The sequence below is a fragment of the Suricata suricatta genome, chromosome 9 (genome assembly GCF_006229205.1).
Source record: "Suricata suricatta isolate VVHF042 chromosome 9, meerkat_22Aug2017_6uvM2_HiC, whole genome shotgun sequence".
Taxonomy (NCBI): domain Eukaryota; kingdom Metazoa; phylum Chordata; class Mammalia; order Carnivora; family Herpestidae; genus Suricata; species Suricata suricatta.
In genome coordinates, this window is record NC_043708.1 from 108,410,848 (window position 1) to 108,425,596 (window position 14,749).

Below are 14,749 nucleotides of genomic sequence, written 5' to 3' on the forward strand. Positions count from 1 at the left end.
ATCCCCCTCCCCATCGGCAAAAGTACCTCTAGTCAAGAAATCGGAGCGCGTCCGCGCCATTCGAGCTTTCTTTTTATGGGCCGGTCTGGCAACCTGCTTGACCAAATAATAAAACAGATAACACAACAATGTTTTGTTTTGGGTTTTTTTGGAGATGATGCCAATGAAAGACATCAGAGAGCTCATGAATTTCTTGAAACATCCCTCCACCCCACTGTATCTTCGCTACTAGAAATGACAGAGATAACCAAAAGCAATCCATGTATATTACTCTGAACAAAGAACACAAATGGAAGCTAAATCTACACTGTTCTCCATAGCCAAGGAAGTCATCCTTCACTGCCATAACATGTCACCAAACCCACTTGCATAAATTGCTTTTTTTTAAGCAACATTTTTTTGTAAACATAATATGGGATTTTAGTCACCATTCCCTCCCTGAAGTACACCTCCCTAAGTATAACAGACTTAACTCATGGTTTCTTTCCCAAAAACACTTGGTAATAAATGCATTAATGAGGTGCTCTACTTATTAGAATAATCATTTCCAAAATAGGTGCATCTATTTTGCATAAGAGAGATAAAATTCAATACTTACCTCTCCTTGGCCCAGCCCAGTTAGCTTCACAGGTTTCCAATTTGGTTCATCTTGTTTATGCAGTCGAGGATTCCCACTGCTTATGGCTTCCTTGTTGACACTTAAGATAAAACAACAGGATTACATTTCAGTTCCTAGCAGATACTCCATGGCAGTAGTCTTAAAGTACAACACAAAATATGGCCTAACAAGCCAAGTCAAAGAATTCTAGCATATTACATAAATATTTCCAGATCTTAACCAATTCCTAAAACAACGTATCAATGTTTCTCTGCCTACCCTAATAATATCTACTACGGCATATGTTTAAGAATAGTTGCAGCAGAATTAGCTCAAGAAAACAAATGATTTGATAAGGGAAAATACTACATCCCCAAATCTTTAAAATTAGTCTTAGAAGACACCTTTTATTCTAATCATTATAAAATGACTGATAAGTAGCTACCGAGTGATGAAGATCCCCTTAATTTGTTTTATACGGAGATAGTTCCTACTGGTTAGCAAATTTCCTTTCTGAAATCTCTCTGTAGCTTTCACCCACTATCTTAGTTTTAAAACTGTTATACAGAACAATGGGGTTGCCTATGTGGCTCAGTCCATTAAGTGACCAACTTCGGCTCAACCCATGATCTCATGTTTCATGAGTTCAAGCCCCATATCAGGCTCTGTGCTGTCTGCTCAGAGCCTGGAGCCTGCTTTGGATGCTATGTCTCCTTCTCTCTCTCTCTCTCTCCCCCTCCCCGACTTGCACTCTGTCTCGGTCTCTCAAAAATAAATAAACATTAAAAAAAATTTTAGGCTGTTATACACAACAAAATGAACACTAGAAGGATAAAGAAACTGTTATCAAGTTAGAAGAAGAATGCCATATAGTATAGTGTTATTTTATGAAACTTTACTTTTGCTTGAATAACCACATGATGTGACTACTTTATCATTAAATTCTAAATAGAAATGGATACCTGCTGAAAGTCTGAATAGAATCCAGTACTTACATGGCCCCAATTACCTACCTTAACTCAGAACCATGAGTCTTAAAATTTATCAACATACTGCTAACCTCTCTTTAGCAGAGCTATAAGCTCACTGAGAATCATACCTTACCTTTAACATAGTGGTGGGTTTAAAGTACACACTAACTTATAATACAAGTTGGCAGACCAACTGCTCTCTCATGCAAAATCTTCCATTTAATTTTTATAAATGAAGACCGAAGGACCGTCAGTGGTTATACTGCCCTTTACCCTATACCTAAATCCCTAAATAAACCTAAATAGATGGCAATCTTCCCTAGCTAAAGGTGTCTCAGGTGTCTCCCTTTTTGACCAATGCACAATCAAACCTAGTAATCCTAGGCTATCCTTAAAGATTCCCTTTTATTAAAATCTCTCTTGCCACATTTAAGCCTACTGGCCTTCAATTTATTCTCAAAACAGGGAAACAATTAACAGGACCTTTGACAGCAACTGAATACCCTAGCCAACTTTTAAACTCCCAGCATTTTCTTTATATTTCTCCTTGATTTCCTTTTTGTTCTCCTTCATTAACCAGATGAAGTCCACTATGCACTCTATCTATGGAGAGTGTATTTCTTTTCTATAGAAAGAACACTAATCTAAAATTACTTCCTAATCATGAAATCCAATGGTGATTCCTAATCAGGAAACTCAAGTTCCATTCCCAGCTATTTCTCTCAGTATGTGATCTTGAACAAGTCATTTTATCTCTATAGGCCCAGTGAACTAACCTACAATACGTGGGAACTGGACAAAATAATTTAGAAACACAAACTCTATAAAGTGCTAAGGTTTCTAGTACTACTTATACAACAAGAGAAGATTTTAAGTATGAATTTTACTTAAGGTTTCACAGAAAAAAACCTAACACAATCATTTAGATGATAAATAGATCTTAATGAGGCAAAGCAAACTAGATCAAGTACCCTTAAGATTGTTTATCTTGGAAAATGATAAAAGTAGTTTACAAGAATTCACAAGAATGATCAATGTTTTTGAAATCTGTCAGTCAGCCATTTACAAAACTGATTCATGAATCCAATAACTATACAAACATGTACAGCACCAACATACAAATGCACATCCATCCCATCACTAAACTTAGAATGAAAAGAAATAATGTTTTTAAGTCTCTGATGGGCTTATATATGTATATATGCTTACACAAAGTCTTTGAACTTTTGGGCAATCTTTAGGTTAATGGGCAAGTATAGACCTCAAGCTGTCATTTAATCCAACTGCATTTCATAATACCAGACAGAAACTCCTGGTGGAAAAATAAAATATCAGTGCTCTTTTGCTCATATTTACAAAGAGTTTCTATAAAATCTGTACATAATTTTTTTTTAATTTTAAATGTTTTACTTATTTTTGAGAGACAGAGAGAGCATTAACAGAGGTAGGGCAGAGATAGGAGGAGACACAGAATCTGAAGCAGGCTCCAGGCTCTGAGGTGTCAGCACAGAGCCCAATGTGGGGCTCGAACTCATAAGCCACGAGATCATGACCTGACCTTAGGTTGGCCGCTTAACTAACTGGGCCACCCAGGCGCCCCTAAAATCTGTACGTAATTTTAAAGAAAAAAATATTTAAAAGCTCAAGTTATGATAAGAGAAAAAAGGTGATTTTCATAGTTAAGGTGAAATTTAATTTTTTTTTTTTAGCTCTAAGATACATACCCTCCTTTTTATTGAAACACTGACATTCTACGGACACCTTGATGGCTCAGTTGGTTGAGTATCTGACTCTTGATTTTGACTCAGATCATAATCTCCTGGTTGTGATATTAAGCCCCGCGCTGGGCTCCACACTTACAAAGACTGTGGGACTTGCTCAGGATTCTCTCTCTCCCTCTCTACACCTCTGCCACTTGTTCTCTCTCTCTCTCTCTCTGTCTCTCTCTCTCACAAAATAAAAAGAAACATTTAAAAACAAAACACTGACATTATCCCATAAGAACTGAAAAGAATTCACCATACAACAAAGACTTAATAAAATTTCTTAAATTTTATCATCTTTGTTTTTATGTTACACTTAAAAAGGGCTTTTCTCATGATGACCCCTAGTTAATAAAACTTAAAAGTATAAACAACTTCCACTTAAGTAGTGAAACTCTTAGAAACAAAGTAGAATGGTGGTCACCAGAGGGATGCCTGGGTGGCTTAGTCAATTAAGCGTCCAACTCTTGGCTGAAACCAAGGTCATGATCCAAGAGTTGTGGGGTGGGATTGAGCCCCAGATTGGGCTCTGCACTGAGCAAGGAGATTGCTTGAGATTCTTTCTCTCTACTCCCATGACCTCTCCCCTGCTCTCAAGTGCACATGTGCTCTCTCCAGAAAAAAAAAAAAAAATGAATGGTGTTCCCAGGGGCTTGGAATGGGTAGTTACTGTTTGATAGGTAATAGAGTTTCTTTTGCAAGATGAGAAAGTTCTAGAGATCCACTGTACAACAACGTACATATAGTTAACACTACTGCCCTATATAATTAAGAATGGTTAAGATGGTAAATTTTATTCTTTTTCTGTTTTATTACTGCACACAAAAAATGTATAAAGTACTTAGGGAAGACCCAATAGGCCAATAGCCGGGACAAAGTACATTAATTTTGAAGTCTGACACTAACAAGCTTGGACTTGCCACACCTGAAAAATCTGAGACACCCAGCATTTGCTGAATGCCTAGCCTACTATGCTTACAGGCACCATATTGCCCTTCTCAAATGCTTTCTCACCTAAAGAGGAGGAACCAAAAAACTCTATCTATTCTTAGTCAAATATCCCTATGGTATGATTACATCCAATTTCAGGACTCTGCTAGAGTCAAAATTTAGGGGATTTTTTTACTCAGAGAAAATGGCTCATTTCAGTAGCACCCATACAAATAGCTGAGGTAGACTCAAGCACCTCAATAAATATCTCCAAAAAGTTTCCCATTTACACAGAAAATGAGTATCATTTCACTTACAGGGAAATATTTGTATTATCCTTTGGTGTGAAGAACATGACCCTAGTAGTTCCATCTCTGGAAGGGCCATCAGATTTGTGGATATAAGACTGAGCTGGCCTATGATGCTCTCTTTTTGAAATACGATTATTAGAAAGTTTACAGGCTATGTTCATTTGGGTACCCATTCTGTCTGTCTTGGATAATTCCTTGGTAGTAGTAGATTGGTATGGGCCTCCTTTCCTGTCAAAGAACAAGGTGACAGGTCGGTCCTTCTGGGACAGGTGAGCAGTAGTGCTGTCTTTTGGAAGAAGAGCTGCATCTTTTACAGTTACTAATGGAGGCCCTAGTAGACTGGGTTCTTCCTTATTTGGGGTATTCAGAATGAGGAGAGAGGATGGCCTCTCTACTCTTTGTTTTGATGGATGGAAAGATGGTGCCAGGAAAGACTCCTCAGTTCTTGGCTTTTCAATGGTCTTGAAGGCTTTACGCTCCTTCTCTAAAATATCTGTTTGCTGACGAATCTGTTCCATCATCTCTTTTTCATTCTGCTGCTGCAAATGCTTTTGCCTTTCTTCCTTCTCAGTGTTTAGTTTTTCTAACTTCTTTAGCACAGTATTAGAAGAATCCATATTCAAAGACCTAACAAGTTGATTTTCTCCTGAGGAGTGGTACTTTCTAGCTTCCCTGTTTGTATCCAATGTAAGAGTTGAAAGCGTTTCTTTGCTTTCTAATAGCTTGTTTCTCTGGAGACCTGTGTCTAGTTGGGAACTTGTTTTCAGTGGGTCTTGTTGAGGAATATAAAAAAATGTAGGCAGACTACTTGAAATAAAGGGCTCTCTCAGCTGCGGCTTACAGGTAATAGATTCAGAACCGCAAACCAGTTTTTCCTTCATAGTCCCATTCTTCAAATGCACGGAGTCAGAGGGTGTCCCCTTTTCAACTGTTGTATAGTTAGTATCACTTGAGGCACTGAGGGCATTGTCCTGTGAATCAAATTTTGGACTGCTAGATATTTTAGGTGACAGAAACTGTAAGTCTCCTTCATCTAAAGTTATAGACTCGAGTTTGCTCTTCTGGCTTTCCTCACAGCTCAGAAGTTCCAAGCTTCCTTGAGAGCTTTCACTGTCAGGTGTACCTTGTGGAGACTGAAGGCCTTCAGGCAACAGTTCTGTAGACCATCTACGTTCCTCTGAAGGAGACATGCCACCAAGAGAACGAACTTTTAGCAATTCTAAACTAAATATAGCTTGCTCTAGTTCTCTCATTCTCCGACTTTCTCTTTTGGCCCGACCTACTTTTTTCTGGTGGAGATCCTCCAAGGACTTAGGTCTCTCTCTTACAATCACTTCTTCCTGCAAGTCCACACCACTTTGGCTTCTGGCTCTCTCCTGTCGCTTGTTTGGGGACTCTTTCAAGCAGTCCATTGAACTCTCCTGGCTAATTCGATTACTCTCTATCACAGATTTACATTCTTCTATAGCTTTCACTCTGTTGTCAAAGGAACAGTCCTCCCATTCTGAAGGGTCTGAGCCCTGAATTTCGAGAGCTCCATATGGCTCAGGATCTTCCGATCTAAGTTCTAGTTTTGTTTCTTTCAGTCTTTGGTCTTTTAAAATTTTAAATCTATATAAAAAGAGGAAAAAATGGGTTAGAAAAATTTTTTAGTTAATGCTAGAGAGAATACATTTTACTGAGAATTTAAGAAATAAATGGAAAGTTTCAAAATTTTCTTCTTAAACTAACTTGGGTGCACATTTCACAATTCTATGAGTGAGATATTTTATTAAGTACATTAATCCTAATAGGGCATTCTAGTCAAAACATAAACTGACTCAGAAGTAAAGCTCTCATTTAAAAAATATCTTTTTTTTAAGGTACACCTTAAAAATGAAATTAAGTTGCTGAAGATAAAAACTGAATATTGCCAAATTTTAAAGACTCAACCTAATGTAAAATTAACTCTTAGCAGTTATAACCATAGACCATGTAGGTTTTCACTCCAGTTTAATTCACTAAGTATCTGTTTAGCTTCTTTTAGAGACCATACAATGTGGATTACAATTGCTAGGAACATCACAGCCTAGTGGAGAAGACAAAATTGTACATAACCAATTCTAATATAAGTTAGGCAAGTGTTAGAGCAAAGGTATAAACAAAATACTTGAAGAGAGAAGGAATAATTATCATAACAACACAGATTACCTTTGTCTTTCTCTGAATCCTCTACATATTGACTGCAAAAGGATAATTTTGCTCCTTTGTTCTTGATACCTCTTACGTTCCCTGTAGCTTTTCCATCTTGCCTGAATGCAGACAGCAGCCAAGTGCCTCTGCCTATAGCATTCCTTCCATCTCTGCTGGATGATGATGGCTGCAGTCCGGAGCTCCAAAAACCTCTGTCTCTCCACATGAGCACGCCAGGAAGCCTGGAGAAGAGTGGCTGCACTAGCCATAACTACAGCATCCTTCTGCACAGCTACATTTCTGACTTGTTTCTGATTTAGGTAATTCCTCCAGAATCGCTGCAAGGAAGGCAAAACAACAGAAATGGCTGCATTATCTTATACCACATTTTCACAGAAAAAAGAAAAAAATAAATAAATTTATTATTAGAAGCGGCTAAATAGCTAACTTGTGCATGAGTAAAGTGAAAAAAGTTTTCCTTTCCAGATATGCTTGGCTAAAACAGCTCTTAGAGAATATAACTCCAATGAAGTTAAATACTGAACTTAAGATAATTTTAAAGTCTTTGATGCTTTAACAAATTACATCATCTTCTCATGCTACAGTTTTGCCAATATTAATGGGTTTAAGGTCAACATGCACATGGTTCAAAGACCAAAATTCTAAAATTTTTCTTGTATTAACAGAAAAGGGTCTATGGAGAAAAACAGAATGGTCTTCATATAAATCAGTGAAGGGGAAAATAAAACAGACAAAATAGAAAATAAGATACCTATCATTCAAGAGGAGTACAGAGCAACAACAATGTACATATAACTCCCAAATATCACTCAGGAAACAACCAAATAAAAATAACTATGTAAACAAAAATTAAAGCACATAACTCCTTTGTCCCTAACCACATCGCACAAGACATTACAGCTTTAAATACAATTTAACTTCAACTCCATCAATATTTATCAATAGTCTATTATTATATGCCACGTAATCTTTTGGGTGCAATGAACATTTCAAAAATGAAGAGGACACATTCTTATCAATAAAGAAATGTATATTCTTATTCAAATGTTTCACAGTAAAATTCCAGTAACTAAAATAAAAGCCAAATAAACTAACAAATCTCATGTGAAGAATCCTTTACTTCCCACCTGGATAATGATGCATGCCTGTCTCAGGTGGAGGAAATGCTGCCTACACAGCAGGACCTTGAACCATCGCTGCAACAATATGATTCTGCGGAGCACCTCTTGGTGAAGCAGATCTTGTAGGTGCTGTCGTTCCTGCTCCTTTAGGAACACCTACCAAAAAGAAGAAAGATGAGGAATACAGCTTACGAAGAAATGAAAAATTTGTTTTATGAATCACCCTTTAAGTGATAAGCTTCTTTAGAGAAGAACAAATAAAATGGAAGACATAAAAAGAAGTACTGATAAATATTTCTATCAATAAATCCAAAGAAGTCATTCTCAAATTTAAAAAAAATTAAAGAGACATTAGAATATAGAGAGCGACATTAGAATACAGAAGGGGAAATGAAATAGTGAACATTAATACAAAATTCCCAGTTTTAGTGATTGTGATCCATTATTCCCTTGGGAAATTCGCTGCCATTGTGAGGCACTTGTACCACTGGTAATATGTCATAGTGTTCAAGGATATTAGGGTGGGGGGGAAAAAGTTAGTAACCAGAGATCTTGAAGTTTGATCATAATATGAATAAACCAATAATAATAGTCTTTTTGAAACCCAGTATGCATCAAAGGCTTCTTGCTACCCAAAGCTATTGATCAGTTTATTTACTATTTCATTTCATTAATAAATCTTTAGGGATTTAGGAAGAAACAAATATAACTTAAACATAGTCCCTCTGAAAACAGAATTTGGACTTTGTCCTTAAAAGCACGTAGATATTAAATAAAACCTATATATCTTTAAGGTATACAATGTGACATTTTGATATATGTATATATTGAGGAGTAATTACCACAAACTAATTAAATATATTTCACCTCCCCATTCAGTTAAAAATTTTTAACTATTTTTAAAAAAGAAGAGATATTAGATACACAAAAACAGTAAACTGTAAGGGCAAGAGACAGAGGACTCTACTTAAGCAAAACAAGGAAAAGGAAATAATAAATGTACACATACATGGCAGCATGTATGGGAGATAACAGAATAATCTTCATAAAGAAAATACTAAATGATGTGAAGTCACAATATGGAGGTTCCTGAAGAAGAGAAAGATGCTTGAATTTAATGGGAGGTTATCAGGGGATTATTATTGAGCAGAAAGGCAACATGGAAGAAAGATGTATATTAAGATGATGGTTTTGATACTATGAGTAGAATGAGTTAAATGGAATGACAAATAGACTGAAATCGAATGAGGGACTGCTGTAAGAGAACTACAAGTGAGAGCTAAGGAACAGACCAAAATGCCAGCAATAGGAATGAAGAAGAAGGGAGTGATGTGAGCATCATTTGTAAGGAATAAAATAAACAGAACTTTGTAAAAGGATTGAAGCAAAGGCTCAGGCCAAATATCATTACAGTTTATAGCCTAAGAACCTAGAAAAAGAGTAGTTGAAAATTAAGGACAGTAGAGAAATCTGGATAAGGTCACTTTGGGCAAGCTGAATTGAAGATTACAGTAGAATACCTAGGGAGAGATGGTTTTTAGGCAGTTAAAAGTACAGGCAGAACTAGAGCACTTGCCAGAAGCTCTGGTTAATACTGATTATATTAAGTAAAAATCTTGGCCTAACCAATTTCCTTATGATATCTGGTACAATATCTTTTTCAGAAATGTTCTGGGCAAAGATTGCCATTATTATCTAAATATAAAAATTCACTCAAATTTGACAAGGAGTGTATATATTATATTTACCATGGATTTTCCAACTTGATAGTTATCTGAATTAAGATTTATTTTCCTGAAGAAATCCTGAATGTTAAATTTGGATGGAATAATATTTCGGGGAAGAAGTACATGGAAGTGGTTCACAAAATCCTGAAAATGAAAAGAAAAATGTTGTAAAATCACAAGAAAATTATAAACATGTCTAAACTATAAAATGTGTAAAATGTAAACATGGTCTATACTAGCTAAGCTGTCCTTTTATTGATCCTTTTCTCATCTTTTAAACAAACTGAAACCAAGAAATTACTTCTTAATTTAAAAAAAACTACAAAACAGTTAATTTGTAAAATGAGGGCGAGCTGGAGAGAAGATAGTGAGTTTTACGTATTTTGTTATCAAAGGGGAATAGAAGAAGAAAAAAGCAGAAACTAATTATCCCTTTTGAGAATGTTGTATTTAAGACCAAAGAAAAAGTTATTTAATAAGAAATGAAATTTTTAGCAGAAAAATATGCAAACGTGTCAGCTACTACAGGGTGTAACAGAAAACAAAGTGCTCCCTCCCAGAAACAGCAAAGAATATGCTCAGCTGCGGAAGAGCTCCAACATAATTTCTATACCCATAGCAGCAGTAGCTGATGAGAATAACTGTGAGCCTTGCTGGCAGCTTACTATGAAAGAAAGTCTTGCTGAGAAAACTTGACAGAAAACTAAATGGAATCTTCTCTTACTCCTACTGGAGTAATCTGTAGGAAGAACTACACTGTGTTATGAGTAAACTTAGTATAAGCAAACATCCAGATCAAATGAGAAGAGCCAGGAACTGGATTCTATTATAACACAAGCTTAATAAGATGCTTCCCTTCAATGGAAGTGAGTAGTTTCTATCCCTCTTCAATTCTGTCTACAAAAGAAGGAATGGAGAAGATGAAGTAAGAGAAATATACAAGTGAGCCTCAAATGAAAAATAAGACACAGGAATAATTTACTAATGTGTATAAAAATTTAAATATCACTATAAAAGCATAACCTGGAAAGAATATTTGCAGCTGTATCCGGACTGGCGAATTCGAACTGTCTCCAGCATCCCAGTGTACCGAAGCTGTCGAAGTACCAAGGCATCATTGAACCTTAATGGCAGCTAAAACAAAGCCATAGATAAAAAGATTAACCCAGAAAAAGAGATCTCCAAATTAATGTTTCTCTCACCAGTATGGTCAACTTTTGAATATCTAAAAATTGGAGGCTGTCTGGTTAAGACACAGCAGAGGTGACAGGAAAATCTTACCTCCCACCTGGTAGCTTCAGAAAAGTTCTAAATGCCTGACCCTAGGGAAAAAGGAGAAACCAAGCTTCCAGGCTTCTCTCTAGTTGTGGAGGGAGAGGACCTCCAAAGGTAAAAAGGAAATGTAGTTACCCACAGGAGGAGGCGACATAGTCCCGTCCCTATAAAAATCTGTAACAAGATTAATCTACATATATGTAGTCAAGAGTTATCCGCATTTTTGTTTTTAATTAAGATTTTTCTCTATAATCTCACTCAAAAACCACCTACCCCACTCTACCAGTTGCCTTGGTTAACGGAGAGCTGACAGATTCTTCCTTTAATGACTAGTACAAGGTTAAAAGCAGTTTTTTTCTCTAAATGCTTTTTGCTAGTGGTATGAGTAGGATACACTGAAAAACAAAAAATTCCTATTGTCCCTGAGAACTGACCTCTTCAATGTACAGGCATTGATAAGGAAGAGGCTAACCAGTCACAACACCCTGTCACTTATAGGTAACTCAGTAGGCATGTTTTTCAATATTCAAAAGATATATTTAGAGCTTCTGATATTTCTACCTATTCTCTAAATAATATTTTCAAAGACCCCCAAAGGCAATCCCAAACATTTTCCTGCAGAGAGATTGGACATACCAGCTATCAAGGAAAACAAAATCAAATGGGCAACTTATGTGAAATAACAATAGCAGTCAATGTTTATTTAGTGTTTATTCTGTGCCCTAAAATACTTCATTAATTGACCTCTCTGTATAACAAGGTCTTCACTAATAATAGGGACTAAAAGTTCTATTTAACTGTAAATAAAAAGGTTTCCTTTTTTGTTACTATAAAAGAATAGCTAACATTCACTGAACAGTTAGTACAGGCCAGGAACATCCTAAGTACTTTGCAGGTATTGACTCATGTATACTAATACCAAAACACTATAAGGCTGATCCTATAATTACAGTACATTCTTACAAAGATGAAAACTTTTAAAAGCCACAGAAATGGTTAAGTTCACAAAGCTTTTAAACAACAGTGTTGAAGACTGCTTCCTAAAAGTTAGGAAAGCTGGATACAAGTCATATATACATTTATAGTACTACAGAACTACATATTTTAGTTGTTCAGCCTAGGAACTATATTTTCCTATGATGAACATAAAGAAGTATGACAAATGTTAAAACCTATTAGGCACATTCTACAAAGCTGTAATTAGGAGACCTACCATAGAAAACAGGAAGGAATCAAGAATGTCCACAGTACCTTCCTTATTTTACAGAGACAAAAAGCTCTAAGCATGAAAAATGCTAAGTAAATTCTTTAAAAAAGACAGCTCACATACAAACAAGAAATGCTAATCTCAGGGTAACAAAAGTTGCATTAAACTCTTTTTTATGATGGAATTTCAAAACCTATTTGCTTCTCGGATTCTAGGAAACTTTGAATCAAGCACATATAAATACTGAATAGGTAGGTAAATACAGAAATTAGAAGGATATCCACAGAAAATAACAGAACACTGTTTTCCTTAGAAGATTATAGATAGCTCTTCCCTACTACTTACTCTCCTTTAAAAAAATGTAAAGCCTGATTTGAAGTAAGCTGAGCTAGAAGCTCTCATTTACAGGACATTTTTACCTTTTCAGCATTTGAGCGAATGCATTTCACAAAATATGGTTCTGCTTGACCAAGTGTCTCCATCAGTTTGCTTAATGAGGCCTGCAATACAAAGCAATATAATTAGCATTTTCTCCCATTCAAACTGGCAGGAAATAATTTAGAAGTACAAAAACTAATGTTGGCAAACTATGCAGAAACGATTGGTATACACAGGAATAGCTTTCTTTCTGAAAAGCAAATTGTATATATCGCCATACTGATTAAATTAAGAATAATTAAATAAATTTAAGGATGGTAGTTTACTCTTAAAGCTGATAACCTGGCAATAGTAAATACTGCAGATATATTATAGAATTACCTAATTCTAGACTTAGGTTTTCACTTTTCTTCACATTTCATGAAACAATTTATTCAAACTCATGCACTCCTAGAACAACTTGGAAAATCATCCAGTAGGGTATTCACTAGCTAATATTCTCCCACTTTCAGTGTTCATATTGGTGATATCCCCTCTTTCATTCCTAATAGATAATTTATACTTTAACCTCTTTTTCTTTCTTGATTAGTCTAGCTAGAAGCTTATAAATTTTTTTTATGTTTATTTATTATTGAGACAAAGAGAAACAGAGCATGAGTAGGGGAGGGGCAGAGAGAGAGGGAGACACAGAATCTGAAGCAGGCCAGGCTCTGAGCTGTCAGCACAGAGCCCGATGCGGGGCTCGAACCCACAAACTGTAAAATCATGACCTGAGAAGTTGGGTGCTTAACTGACTGAGCCACCCAGGCGCCCCAGAAGTTTGTAAGTTTTTTAATGTTTTCAAAGAACCAGCTTTTTGTTTTCATTGATTTTCTTTGATTATTCTTCTGTTTTCAACTTCATTGACTTCTGCTTTTATAGTTATCATTACCTTCCATCTGCTTGCTTTGGGTTTAAAATATTTTTCTTTTGCTAATTTCCTAAAGTAGAAATTTACATTATTGATTTGAGACCTTTCTCCTTTCATTAAAAGCATTTAATGTTATCAATGAGCCCTGGAGCACTGCCTTAGCTGCACTGTACAAACGTGGATATTTTCATTTCATTTAAAATATTTTTAAAACCTTCCTTCCTCTTTGACTCATGTATTATTTAGATGTCTGCTTTTTATTTTCCAAATACCTGGGGACTATTATCATTCCTTTATTGACTTCTGGTTTCATTCCATCTTATGCTCAGATAACATACTTTGTTTTTTAGAATTCTATTTATCTGTTCTCTGGCTTCTCTGTTATGTTTCTTTGATTTTTTAGCGGCTGCTCTAGGGATTACAATATGCAGACCTAACTTGTCATAGTCTACTTAGGGTTAATGTTTTATGACTTAAAGTAAATCTTAGAAACCTTACAACCATATAGACTCCTATTATTACTGTCATATATAAGCAACATACAACGTTTTTATTTTTAGGTGTTCTTTTTCTTTTTTCTTGTAAAGGTTATTATGCTATAAAATACATAAAATAAAATGCTTAAATCCTAAGTATACAGCCTGGTGAATTTTCACAAAGGAAATACAGTCTTATAACCAAAGTCCAAATCAGTAAACAAAATATTACCCGAATCTCAGAAGCTCCTCTTTATCCCATCCATTGAATTTAGCAAGGTCACTGTACATAAATTACCTACCTCCATACCTGAACCAAGGGTAACCATTACCCTAACTTCTAAGATGGTAAGTTTTGTCTGCTATAGGAGTTCAAATAAAACAAAAGTTATACTATGTGCTAGTTTGTATTTGTTGCAAATATTGTATTTTGTACATTTTCAGTGCTATATAGTTATGATCCATTATATGATTACACCACAATTAAAAATCCCTTTAAGATGGATATTTGTTTCAGTTTGGGCTATCATAAGTAAAGTTGCTGTGGACATTCTTCAACATATCTTTCAACTGTTTTCCAAATACCTGCATCATTTTATATTTCAATAACAGTATATTAAAGTTCTGGTGGCTCCACATACCCACCAACACTTTGTATAATCAGTCTTTTATATTTCAGCCATGCTGGCAAGTATGTAGCTAATTTGCATTTCTCTGATGAATAATAATTTTGGGCTGGTATTTAATAGGCTCACTGGCCTTCTGAATTATATCTTTTGATTCCAGACAGTTTTGACTGTACAAAACTTTGTACCATTTGTATTAGGATGTCTTTTTAAAAACTGATCTGTGGTTCTTCATTTATTCCATTTATAAGGTCCTTTTTAAG

The 14,749-nt window shown here is 35.5% G+C and overlaps 1 protein-coding gene across 1 annotated transcript in view; it reads right to left on the minus strand.

The window, feature by feature from the left end:
• Positions 1–14,749, minus strand: part of MYO9A (myosin IXA) — a 269,955-nt gene that overhangs the window by 110,037 nt on the left and 145,169 nt on the right. The window contains exons 19-25 of the mRNA XM_029952268.1: positions 12,516–12,596; positions 10,638–10,748; positions 9,636–9,758; positions 7,894–8,043; positions 6,764–7,083; positions 4,580–6,184; positions 599–698 (exon numbers count right to left, since the gene is read on the minus strand). Of these exons, the coding sequence (XP_029808128.1) occupies positions 599–698; positions 4,580–6,184; positions 6,764–7,083; positions 7,894–8,043; positions 9,636–9,758; positions 10,638–10,748; positions 12,516–12,596 (2,490 nt within the window). The remainder of the gene's footprint in view (positions 1–598; positions 699–4,579; positions 6,185–6,763; positions 7,084–7,893; positions 8,044–9,635; positions 9,759–10,637; positions 10,749–12,515; positions 12,597–14,749) is intronic.